This window comes from Chiloscyllium plagiosum, chromosome 21 (genome assembly GCF_004010195.1).
Source record: "Chiloscyllium plagiosum isolate BGI_BamShark_2017 chromosome 21, ASM401019v2, whole genome shotgun sequence".
In the NCBI taxonomy this organism is placed as follows: domain Eukaryota; kingdom Metazoa; phylum Chordata; class Chondrichthyes; order Orectolobiformes; family Hemiscylliidae; genus Chiloscyllium; species Chiloscyllium plagiosum.
The window spans coordinates 57,601,560-57,614,483 of record NC_057730.1 but is presented as its reverse complement, the minus strand read 5'-3'; the positions used below and the strand labels follow the sequence as shown (position 1 = coordinate 57,614,483).

The 12,924-nt window shown below is 44.6% G+C and overlaps 1 protein-coding gene across 1 annotated transcript in view; it reads left to right on the top strand.

Annotated features, from left to right (window-relative positions):
- Positions 1-12,924, top strand: part of LOC122560369 (carboxylesterase notum2-like) — a 71,771-nt gene that overhangs the window by 42,096 nt on the left and 16,751 nt on the right. Inside the window, exons 9-11 of the mRNA XM_043711005.1 lie at positions 1,166-1,224; positions 1,301-1,403; positions 11,244-11,432. Coding sequence (XP_043566940.1) covers positions 1,166-1,224; positions 1,301-1,403; positions 11,244-11,432 — 351 coding nt within the window. The remainder of the gene's footprint in view (positions 1-1,165; positions 1,225-1,300; positions 1,404-11,243; positions 11,433-12,924) is intronic.

Genomic DNA, 12,924 nt, shown 5'->3' with positions numbered 1-12,924 from the left:
ACTCACGCACACAGACACATGCACACACACACACACATAGACCAACACAGACACACACACACAAAGACACACACACACATACACAGACACACACACGGACACACACGGACACACACACACACCTCAGACCCAGGGCACAGTAACAGATAGGTCACTGAAGCTTTTGGGTAATATGGTTCTGTCCTTTCTGAGATCAGTCATATCTTGGGGGTGGGAGCACAGGGGTCTTGTTGTATGTCTCACCATCAGAGGCATGCTCCCAGACCAAGTCATTGTATTTCTGTTGAATGTAGTTAGTGTTTTCCAACCAAGGCTTCCTACCTGATAATATTCTGCCAATTTCTTCAGTGTTGGGAAACATTGGGAAGTGCCCATTGACATAAATATCATTTTATCAAATTGAAATATAGCTAACCTGTTTCCTTGAGGCAATCTTTGGGCTTGTCTTCTACTGGACAACAACCTACCTTACTTATCTCTTTGTGTGATCTTTACCCCAAAGTGTTGGCAAGGATTGTTATTGTGTACAGTCTGTCCGGCCATGCCTTAACATGTGTCCTTAAGAACTGAATGAACTCTACTGGTCACTTGGGTCAGGGTTGATCTTCTCTTCTTAGGATTGAGCTGCATTGTTTCTGGACCCCTACTTCACTAACTATCTGAATGGCCTTCTCTAAGTCTTCTTTGGACTGTAATAAATCTGACAAAGACTCATTAGTAATGTATTCAACTATTTGGTCTGTTAAGAATTCTGCCTTTAAGTCACCACGGTTGAACAAATCACTAATCTGTTGCAACCTTGAATGAAATAATGTATGCATTCCACTGAACGCTGAACTTCTCTCTGAAATCTTGCTGGTTATGAGATTAAAAACAGTTGTGGAGGCTTTTAAAATCTCCGCGAATATGTCTGTTGCTGCTTTTACACAGGACATCACCTGTCATGCTAAGTGTATGCTTAAGTAGATCTGCGTGTGGAGGTTCAAACTTAGTGTTCAGTTTAGAAGCTATTCTATGCCTTATGAATTGTTTTCTCCAGGATGTCCAATCCTGTTCTGTATACCCCATCACTAAATTAAATCTGTACATATTCTTGTGTTGGATACAGGAAATAGTAATTTGAAATATATTTAATAAACTGTTCATTTCTATATTTATGAAACAGGTTTGTACCTTATTGTTCAAGTGATGTATGGAGTGGAATTGCATCAAAAACCCGCCAAGGTATATTTTTTGCGATGTTATAAGGAGAAACAAATAAAACTGTTTCTGTGCATTAATGTGGGTATTTCCTTTCCAGTTAATTATGCGTTTATGGGCTCATTGATTGTCAGGGAGGTGATTAAAGATTTAGTTCCAAGAGGTGTTAAATTGGCGAAAGTGGTCATGCTCGCTGGAACCAGGTAAGTGAGTTTCACTCTTATCAATTGTCCAAGCTGCACTGTGTCTTACAGAGGGATTTCATTTACTAACTGCAGGTACTGTTGTTTATTTCACTTTAGAATAAATGACTGAATTCATCAATTGTCATCACTGCTGTTAAATGTGATGATGAGAGGGTGACTATTTAAATATTAATGTCTTCTACTTACAATTTTATTTTGTCATCCTGAGATTCTCAATAGGACTGAACCATCTGTTCAAACTTCACTGAAACAGACTTGGCTTCCTCATAGTGCTGACAGCTGGGTTTTGTTCTTTTACAAAAAAAACATTTTTTGGACAGGGACATGTTACCAATACATTGTCACCAGAGTCAGTGAATTCCATCCTGGCGGGGTTATTACGCTGCAGCCATTGCTGCTCACCATGTTGTACAATGGGTCTTCACCATGGCTCAGTGTGTCATGGAAACAAGCTGGACTCGGCACCATGTGTCCTTAGAGAGATCTTCAAACCTGTTCTGTCTACAATGGGCGAGGAAACATAGCTAGCAGTCGAACTAATAGCAATTCAGGGTCTAAAACAAGCTGCAGTTTATTACATCAGTGTTGCATTAATAAGGTTGAGCATGTTCCTAAAGTAGAGACCAACGATACCAGGGTCTTGAGAGGGACGGAGCTAAGATGTTCAATCTTTTCTCACTCAAACACAAAATGGAAATAGACTGAGAAAATTAATACACTCTGCAGCATTACCCTCCAGCAGCATTAACTCCAGCTGCATTAACCTCCAGCAGCATTAACCTCCAGCAGCATTAACCTCCAGCAGCAATAACCCCCAACAGCATTAATCTCCAGCTGCATTAATCTCCAGCAGCATTAACCTCCAGCAGCATTACCCTCCAGCAGCATTAATCTCCAGCAGCAATAACCCCCAACAGCATTAATCTCCAGCTGCATTAACCTCCAGCAGCATTACCCTCCAGCAGCATTAATCTCCAGCAGCAATAACCCCCAACAGCATTAACCTCCAGCAGCATTACCCTCCAGCAGCATTAACGTCCAGCAGCAATAACCCCCAACAGCATTAATCTCCAGCAGCATTAACCTCCAGCAGCATTACCCTCCAGCAGCATTAACCTCCAGCAGCATTACCCTCCAGCAGCATTAATCTCCAGCAGCATTAACCCCCAACAGCATTAACCTCCAGCAGCAATAACACCCAACAGCATTAACCTCCAGCAGCATTAACCTCCAGCAGCAATAACACCCAACAGCATTACCCTCCAGCAGCATTAACCTCCAGCAGCATTAACCTCCAGCAGCATTAACCTCCAGCAACATTAACCTCCAGCAGTATTAACCTCCAGCAGCATTAACCCCCAACAGCATTAACCTCCAACAGCATTAACCCCCAGCAGCATTAAACCCCAGCAGTATTAATGTCCAGCAGCATTGAACTTCAGCAACAATAACCGCCCTCAGCATTACGTTCCAGCAGAATTAAACTCCAGTAGCATTACCCTCCAGCAGCATTAACCCCCAGCAGCATTACCCTCCAGCAGCATTAACCTCTAGTAGCATTAAACTACAGAAGCATTAACCTCGAGTAACATTAATGTCCAGCAGTATTAATGTCCAGCAACATTAACCTCCAGCAGCATTAACCTCCACAGCATTAACCTCCAACAGCATTAACCTCCAGCAGCATTAATGTCCAGCAGGATTAACCCCCAGCAGTATTAACTTGTGGTAGCATTACCCTCCAGCAGGTTTTAGCATGGCCAATTCACCTGACCCTGCACATCTTTGGACTGTGGGAGGAAACCGGAGCACCCGGAGGAAACCCACGCAGACACGGGGAGAATGTGCAAACTCCACACAAACAGTCACCCGAGGGTGGGAATCGAGCCCAGGACCCTGGCGCCGTGAGGCAGCAGTGCTAACCACTGAGCCACCGTGCTACCCCAGCTGCTAAATATCACTGGCTTCCAATCCCTTGTAGGGTCAGCACTTACTTTATCTATTATAAAGAGCGTCCGGCATCTCCATATCTCCCCCATTGTCCAGCCAGAAATGGAAATATTCAACAAAACGTTACCAGTTTAATTCCTGACCCTCTCCTAGCCATTCTGAGGTGTTCAAAATAATAAATTAGAAAATTCCCTTAAAACATTCTCCTAAAAATAAACAGATTCTGCATTAAATCAATTCATCTTGCAGAAGATTTTAACTTAATTCTTGATTAATTCCTAATTAATTATCCATTATAATTAGGGATATAAGTTGTGTAAGATCTGGCATATGGGACCCAAATTAACTAAAAATAGACAGTCAACTATTCCAAAGTAATTCCAGGATAATTTATTAAGAAGCAGAAATGTGGCTCGAATAGACCAGCTAAATATCCTGGGCAAGGTACAGTGTGGGCCAGTGGGCTCACTGATACCAGACAGTGAGCTCAGGAGTTGACACAAAGTGTGCCTAATCTCAGTAATCTATGAGGCAGCATCCTGCTCCCCGGCTGACTGATCGCTGACTCAACCTCTGTCTTCCTGGTCTGTCCACCTCTCAAAGAATGGATCACTCTGACAAGCAGTGTCCCCTGTAAGGAGAGAACTATCCCCTGTCACTGAGCCTCTTCCTGGGGACCTGGTGAGTCCATCCGATAGACACAAGACAGGGATCTACCCATCAGAATGGTCAGCCCCCATTTTACCCGGCTCCCAGCTCAAGCTTAATTTACAGTTTGCTAGCCTGTGGCATAGTGGCAGTGTCCCTGCCTCTGAGACAGGAGGTCTAGGTTAAAGACCCATCAGCTCAAGAGGTGTATCATAACATCCCTGAGCAAGTTAATTAGAAAATATCTACAGTTTATCAGGAACAATTGCTGGTTCTTACCCCTGATTTATAAACCGTCATACTTACAAATGAGATCCTACACAAGGGTGCATTAATTGTAAAGATTTGATGTATGAACAGTTCCTCAGACTCTGATTGGCTATTTTATACTGGCCTGCATACTTACAAACAGACTCAAGAACTGAATGTGTTCACTGCTCAGGGACTGCCTGCACTTGTCAAGATAACGGGATGTACAAAACGATCCCAGAACCTTGGAATGTCAGCACGCAAAGGTTACCGGTGACCGAGACAATTCCAGGGAATCTCCATAGATTCTCTGAAGATGTGGCCTCATACTGTGCGGATCAAATTCTCATTCTCACTTTTATACCTATTCGCAAAAGGCTCATTTAATTAAGGCAGATTTCTTACAACTGATACAGAGGAGATAATGGTGTTGTGGTAATGTCACTAGGTTTATAATCCAGAGGTTCAGGATAATTGTCTCCAGGTATGGATTGATATCACACCACGCACAGTTAAATGGCATTAAAATTCAAGGAATAAACCATGGCTCATAGATTACCGAAAACTAATCTCAGTAATGGTGACCATGGAATCATTGCTGATTGTCATAAAAACCCATCTGGCTTACAAATGTACTTCAGGGAAGGAAATCTGCCGTCCTTACCTGATCTGGCCCAGACCCACAATAATGTCGCTGACTCTTAACTACCCTCTGAAATGACTGAGCAAGCCACTCTGTTTAGGTATGGGCATCAAATACCGGCTATCCCCTGAAAGAACAAAATAAAAATAAGTACAATTAAAAGGGAAGGATAGTCACACCTCAGGTACAAGAAGGAGGTAGATGGGTTACAGTCAGGGGACGGAAAGGGAACCGACAGGCAGTGCAGGGACCCCCTGTGGCTGTTCTCCTCAACAACGAGTACACTGTTTTGGATACTGTGGGGGGAGACAACTTACCCAGGGGTAAGCAATGGGGCACAGGTCTCTGGCACAGAGTCTGTCCGTGTTGCTCAAACGGGAAGGGGGGAGATGAGCAGAGTATTACTCATTGGGGACTCCATAGTTAGGGGGACAGATAGGAGGTTCTGTGGGAATGAGAGAGACTCATGGTTAGCGTATTGCCTCCCAGATGCCAGGGTTCATTTTGTCTTGGATCGTGTTTTCAGGATCCTTAAGGAGGAGGGGGAGCAGCCCCAAGTCATGGTCCAAATAGGTAACAACGACATAGGTATGAAAAGGGATGGGGATTTAAGGCAGAAATTCAGGGAGCTAGGGTGGAAGCTTAGAGCTAGAACAAACAGAGTTGTTATCTCTGGTTTGTTGCCCGTGCCATGTGCTAGTGAAACGAGGAATAGAGAGAGAGAGGAGTTGAACACGTGGCTACAGGGATGGTGCTGGAGGGAAGGATTTGGGTTGCTCAATAATTGGAGCTCATTCTGGGTTAGGTGGGACCTCTACGAATGAGACAGTCTTCACCTGAACCAGACGGGTACCAATATCCTGGGAGGGGGGAAATATGCTAATGCTCTTCGGGAGGGTTTAAACTAATTCAGCAGGGGGATGGGAACCAAAATTGTGGTTCCAGTGTCCAGGTGGTTGAGAGCAGTGAGGTCAGAGATAGGGTTTCAAGGTTGCAAGAGTTCACCAGCAAGCAGGAAGGTGGTTTGAAGTGTGTCTACTTCAACACCAGGAGCATCCAGAATAAGGTGGGTGAACTTGCAGCATGGGTTGGTACCTGGGACTTTGATGATGTGGCCATTTCAGAGACATGGATAAAGCAGGGACAGGAATGGTTGTTGCAGGTTCTGGGATCTAGATGTTCCAATAAAAACAGGGAAGGTGGTAAAAGATGGGAAGGTGTGGCATTGTTGGTCAAGGACAGTATTACGGTGTCAGAAAGGACATTTGAAGTCTTATCTACTGAGTTAGTATGGGCTGAATTTAGAAACAGGAAAGGAGAGGTCACCCTGTTGGGAGTTTTCTATAGGCCTCCAAATACTTCCAGAGATGTAGAGGAAAGGATAGCAAAGATATATCTGGATAGGAGCGAGAGTAATAGGATAATTGTTATGGGGTTTTTAACTTTCCAAATATTGACTGGAAATGCTCTAGTTTGAGGACTTTAGATGGGTCAGTTTTTTGTCCAATTTGTGCAGGAGGGCTTCCTGACGCAGTATGTAGACAGGCCAACAAGGGACAAGACCACATTGGATTTGGTACTGGGTAATGAACCAGGCCAGGTGTTAGATTTGGAGGTAGGTGAGCACTTTGGTGATAGTGACCACACTTCAGTAATGTTTACTTTAGTGATTGAAAGGGATAGGTATATACTGCAGGGCAAGAGTTATAGCTGAGGGAAAGGCAATTATGATGTGATTAGGCAAGATTTAGGATGTATAGGATGGGGAAGGAAACTGCAGGAGATGGGCACAATTGAAATTTGAAGCTTATTCAAGGAACAGCTACTGCATGTCCTTGATAATTATGTCCCTGTCAGGCAGGGAGGAAGTGGTTGAGCGAGGGAGCCGTGGCTTTCTAAGGAAGTTGAATCTCTTGTCAATAGGAAGAAGAAGGCTTATGTTAGGACGAGACGTGTTGGCTCAGTAAGGGCGCTTGAGAGTTACATGTCAGCCAGGAAAGACCTAAAGAGAGAGCTAAGAAGAGACAGGAAGGGACATGAGAAGTCATTGGCAGATAGGATCAAGGAAAACCTTAAAGCTTTCTATAGATGTGTCAGGAATAAACAATGACGAGAGTAAGATTATGGCCAATCAAGGACAGTAGTGGAAAGTTGTGCGTGGAGTCAGAGGAGATAAGGGAATTGCTAAATGAATATTTTTTGTCAGTATTCACACTGGAAAAAGACAATGTTGTTGAGGAGAATACTGAGATACAGGCTATAGACTAGACGGGATTGAGTTCACAAGGAGGAGGTGTTTGCAATTCTGGAAAGTGTGAAAATAGATAAACCCCCTGGGATGGATGGGATTTATTTTAGGATTCTCTGGGAAGCCAGGGAGGAGATTGCAGAGCCTTTGGCTTTGATCTTTATGTTGACATTGTCTACAGGAGTAGTGCCAGAAGACTGGGGAATAGCAAATGTGGTTCCCCTGTTCAAGAAGGGGAGTCTGGACAATCCTGGTAATTATAGGCCAGTGAGCCTTACTTTGGCTGTGGGTAAGGTGTTGGAAAGGGTTAGAAGAGATAGGATTTATAATCATCTACAGAGGAATAAGTTGATAAGGGATAGTCAGTATGGTTTGTGAAGGGTAGGTCATGCCTCACAAACCTTACTGAGTTCTTTGAGAAGGTGACCACCCAGATGGATGAGGGCATGGCGGTTGATATGGTGTATATGGATTTCAGTAAGGTGTTTGATAAGGTTCCCCACGGTAGGCTATTGCAGAAAATACAGAGGCATGGGATTGAGGGTGATTTAGCAGTTTGTCAGAAAATGGCTAGCTGAAAGAAGACAGAGGTGGTGGTTGATGGGAAATATTCATCCTGGAATTGAGTTGCTAGTGGTGCATCGCAAGGATCTGTTTTGGGGCCACTGCTGTTTGTCATTTTTATAAATGACCTGGATCAGAGCTTAGAAGGATGGGTTAGTGAATTTGGGGATGACATGAAGGTCGGTGGAGTTGTGGACAGTGCAGAAGGATGTTGCAGGTTACAGAGGGACATAGATAAGCTGCAGAGCTGGGCCGAGAGGTGGCAAATGGAGTTTAATGCAGAAAACTGTGAGGAGATTCACTTTGGAAGGATCAGCAAGAATAAAACGTACTGGGCTTATGGTAAGATTCTTGGTAGTGTGCATGAGCAGAGGGATCTCAGTGTCCATGTACATAGATCCCTGAAATGTTGCCACCCAGGTTGATAGGGTTGTTAAGAAGGCATATGGTGTGTTGGCATTTATTGGTCAGGGGATTGAGTTTCAGAGCCACAGGGTCATGCTTCAGCTGTACAAAGCTCTGGTGCGGCCGCAGTTGGAGTATTGTGTACAGTTCTGGTCACCGCATTACAGGAAGGATGTGGAAACTGTGGAAAGGGTGCAGAGGGAATTTACCAGGATGTTGCCTGATATGGAGGGAAGGTCTTACGAGGAAAGGCTGAGGGATTTGAGGTTGTTTTTGTTAGAGAGGAGATTGAGAATTGACAATTGAGACATCTAAGATAATCAGAGGGTTAGGTAGGGTGGACAGTGAGAGCTTTTTTGCTCGGATGGTGATGGCTAGCACGAGGGGACATAGCTTTAAACTGAGGGGTGATAGATATAGGACAGATGTCAGAGGTAGTTTCTTTACTCAGAGAGTAGTAGGGGTGTGGAACGCCCTGCCTGCAACAGTAATAGACTTACCAAGTTTAAGGGCATTTAAATGGTCATTGGATAAACATATGGATGATAATGGAATAGTGTAGGATAGATGGGCTTCAGATTGGTTCCACAGGTCAGCACAACATCGGGGGCCGAAGGATCTAAACTGCGCTGTTATGTTCTATGTTCTATGTAGAAGGTTTATTTTTATAAAAGATGATGAACGCAATCATTTTGAAATCTTTTAAATGCCTGGTCCATATAAAATTAGATAAGATTGTGATGGTCAGCTGAGTAGTTTAGATGTGATTATATTGGAGACAACGTGATTTCTGAAGAAGGTTAGTTTTTCACAACACGTGGGTGAGTGCAATGTGAATATGTTAATGGCGGAGTGGTAAAGGATTAGGATGAGGCTCCAAACTCCCAGTCAATGCTACTATCTCCAATTCATCATGAGAATAACTGACTTTCTGTTTCCCCTCCCCCTGTAGAGAATGTCTTCTCTGTAGTTTCTCCAGAGTTAAAACTGGGGCTGATGATGCCCCACCACATTGTAGGGTAACATCCGGGCCCTGGTTTGCCGTTATATCCCAGAGCCCAGAGGGCTGTGTTCGTATTCACTATGAGACATTGCCCCCTGTATCTCTCCATTAAATCCCCTCGGACATTCCTGTTCAATCATCTGAACAATGTTATTGGAAAAACATAATCAAGCCACAATAGAAATCTATGCATTTTATCCACAAAGAAGAAAAAATGTAGAAGCATTAGCAGCTTGACCAGAGCGGGGTGGTGGGGGGGCGGTGGGGGGGCGGATGCTGGGGAGTTTGGTCAGAGACCTCAGCACAGTTATAGGTGGGGGTCAGGTTTGAGGGATGGGGAAGTGGGGTGAGGGGGCAGGTTATGAAGAGTGGGGGGTGTGCAGTGATCGCACCTGAAGGGGGTAACAACTCCTCCTCCTTTCCTACCGTACCTTCAGGTTGTGCACTGCTGCTTCCCTCCCCTGGTCACATGTTTCCATGCAGCTTGGCTGGAATACAATCCTCCACCCAGTCCACCAAACGGCAAGAGAGGATCCCAATGGGTCGAAGAGGTAATCTGACTGCTTAGCTCCTCCCCATGCCCTACCCGGAGTGGGGGCCCCTCCCCATGCCCTACCTGGAGTGGGGGCCCCTCCCCATGCCCTACCCGGAGTAGGGAGGGAGTTGGGATGGTGGGTCGTGTGGGCTGACCCACTCACTGTATTTCATATATCCTGCCCATCTTCAAGTTCACCGTCAGGGTGGGGGCAGGGGTACAAAAGGCAACACCACCCCCATCTGCTAAATTCAGTCTTAACTTTACTCCTTCAATTGAGAAACATGTCAATGAACAGTCACTCTCTTCCCTCTGACATTAGGTTTCCTTTCCAATGTCTCCCATTGCAAAATAAAACTGAGAACCTCTTCATTTCCAGATTCAGGATTCACTACTGCATCTTCTTTTCCCAGGCCATTCCAATTTGTAATTTCTCCGTTTTCCTTTGTTGGAAGGGGAACATATTCCCTCCATTTCTTACAGTGGATTTGCAGAAATCTGGTTGTTTTCCCTTGCTCTTTCCAAGAGACTATCCAAGGTACCACTGTGGACCTGGAATAAGTCAGTTGTTCTTTATTTTCTCAGTGTGAAAGGGATTGAGAGCCCAACCAATTCCCAAACCATCCCACTCAACTATCCCTTTTAAACATAACTGTCATCTCAGCTGACCCACAAAATTATTGGCATTACCTTGTGGCTTTCTAATGCCATGGAAGTTGAGCTGTAAGTTTGGATTGTAAATGGTGTGAAGCTTAAAGCTGGAGGTTTTGTGGGCAATGGCTCAGAGCTCCATGTTTGAGTCCCTCTCTGAGAGCTGATCACCACACAAGGTGAATTCACTGCGTAGCCAGAGATGTTGTCTTTCAACTTTCAGGGCCTTATGGTACACCTTTGGCAGGTGGTAAGAGCAGGAGAATTTCCAGCCCATCAAGAGTCGTGTGATGGGGGTCTCCATGACAACAGCTTCCCCGTGTTAAAGGGCTCCATGGGCTGTGAGTGTTAAAGTGACCTCCTGACATTCAGAAACCTAAAGGGGATGCTTTCCCGTCTCAGAGCCAGCCCAGGGTTGGTTAGGGAGTTGGGGGGTGGGGGGTGGGGGAGGTTGCAGTTTGGGAGCACTGAGCAAAGGAAACTGATTGGAGAAGATAACGTTGGATCATGTGATTCTAGTTTCCTCACATCAGACCTTCAGGAAATGGATCATCGAGTATTTTAATGGAATTAATATTTACAACAAGAATAAAAATGCATTAAAAAGTTTTTGAGCTAACAAATGAAATTTGTAAGAAATGTCTGTGAATGTTCTTCACAATTTTGCAACTTTCAAGAATACAATCTAAATACAGTCAATAATCTATATGTATAGACCCATATGAGGTATATAATCTATATGTTATATATCAATGAGGTGTATAATCTGTATATAACGTAGCTTCACGAGGTATGCAATCTTTAAGAAACATATCCACATGAGGTACATATTCTATATGTGTAATATCTATGTGAGGGATATAATCTATATGTAACATATCTCCATGAGGTATCTGTTTGAGAAGTGTTGAATCTCCATGAGGTGTATGATCTGCTTGCAGTGCTGGTGGAACCGGAGTGTTGCTGAACATCGAGCGAGTGGCCAATCTCCTGGCCCAGTTGGGAGCCGATGTCCAGGTCCGTGGCTTGGTGGATTCTGGGTGGTTCCTGGACAATAAACAACCACGACAGACCGAATGCTCAGGTGAAACCACCTGCAGTCCAAACCATGTCATTAAAAAAGGACTCAGGTAAACTACAAAATGACAAATATACTCTTTATCTTCCAAAAGCCTCTGAACGTTCAGGAGATGGGAGGAGAGGTGAAGATTGTTCTGGGTGTAACAGAATGTTGACTCACTCTGATGTTTTATCTTTAAACATTAATGCAATTTACCGAATGTCTATAGCTTCATAAAGAATGAGAAACAAAGAACAAAGAACAAAGAACAGATAATTACAGTTCAGGAACAGGCCCTTCGGCCCTCCAAGCCTGCGCTGATCCAGATCCTCTATCTAAACCTGTCGCCTATTTTCTAAGAATCTGTATCCCTCTGCTCTCTGCCCATTCATGTATCTGTCTAGATACATCTTAAATGATGCCATTGTGCCCGCCCCTACCACCTCTGCTGGCAACGCGTTCCAGGCCCCCACCACCCTCTGTGGAAAGAATCTCCCACACGTATCTCCCTTAAACTGTTCCCCTCTCACCTTGACCTCGTGACCCCTAGTAATTGATCCCCCACTCTGGGAAAAGATTCTTGCTATCCATCCTGTCTATACCTCTCATGATTTTATAGACCTCAATCAGGTCCCCACCCCTCACCTCCGTCTTTCTAATGAAAATAATCCTAATCTACTTCACCTCTCTTCATAGCTATCACTCTCTATACCAGCAATGTCCTGGTGAACCTCCTCTGCACCCTCCCCAAAGCATCCACATCCTTTTGATAATGTGGTGACCAGAACTGTATGTCGTATTCCAAATGTGGCCAAACCAAAGTCCCATACAACTGTAACATGACCTGCCAACTCTTGTACTCAATACCCCGTCCAATGAAGGAAAGCGTGACGTATGCCTTCTTGACCACTCTATCGAACTGCATTACCACCTTCAGGGAACAATGGACCTGAATACCCAGATCTCTCTGTACATCAATTTTCTCCAGGACCTTTCCATTTACCATATAGTTCGCTCTTGAATTGGATCTTCCAAAATGCATCACCTCACATTTGTCTGGATTAAACTCCATCTGCCGTTTCTCTGCCCAACTCTCCAATCTATCTATATTCTGCTGTATTCTCTGACAGTGCCCTTCACTATCTGCTACTCCACCAATCTTAGTATCATCTGCAACTTGCTAATCAGACCACCTACACCTTCCTCCAGATCATTTATGTAGATCACAAACAGCAGTGGTCCCAGCACGGACTCCTGTGTCACAGGTCTCCATTTAGAGAAATAGTGTGATTTTGTTATTCACTGGGAAGGAGCTGAGTGCTGATCCTGTTTCACTGGAAAGGCTCTGGCTCCTTATCAGAAGCTGTGTTGATTCCTCCTGGTCTCAGCGACATTGGTGGAAATGGAGAAAGTAACTGTTAGCAAGATCCCACAAGAAGTGTCAAGGAAATGGTGAAAGAGCAATGCAGAAGGATGGAGCTAGCCAGGGGACAGAGGTCAGGGGGAGGGGGAGAGAGAGGGAGGGGGAGTGGGAGAGAGAGATAGGGGAGGGGAGGGAGAGG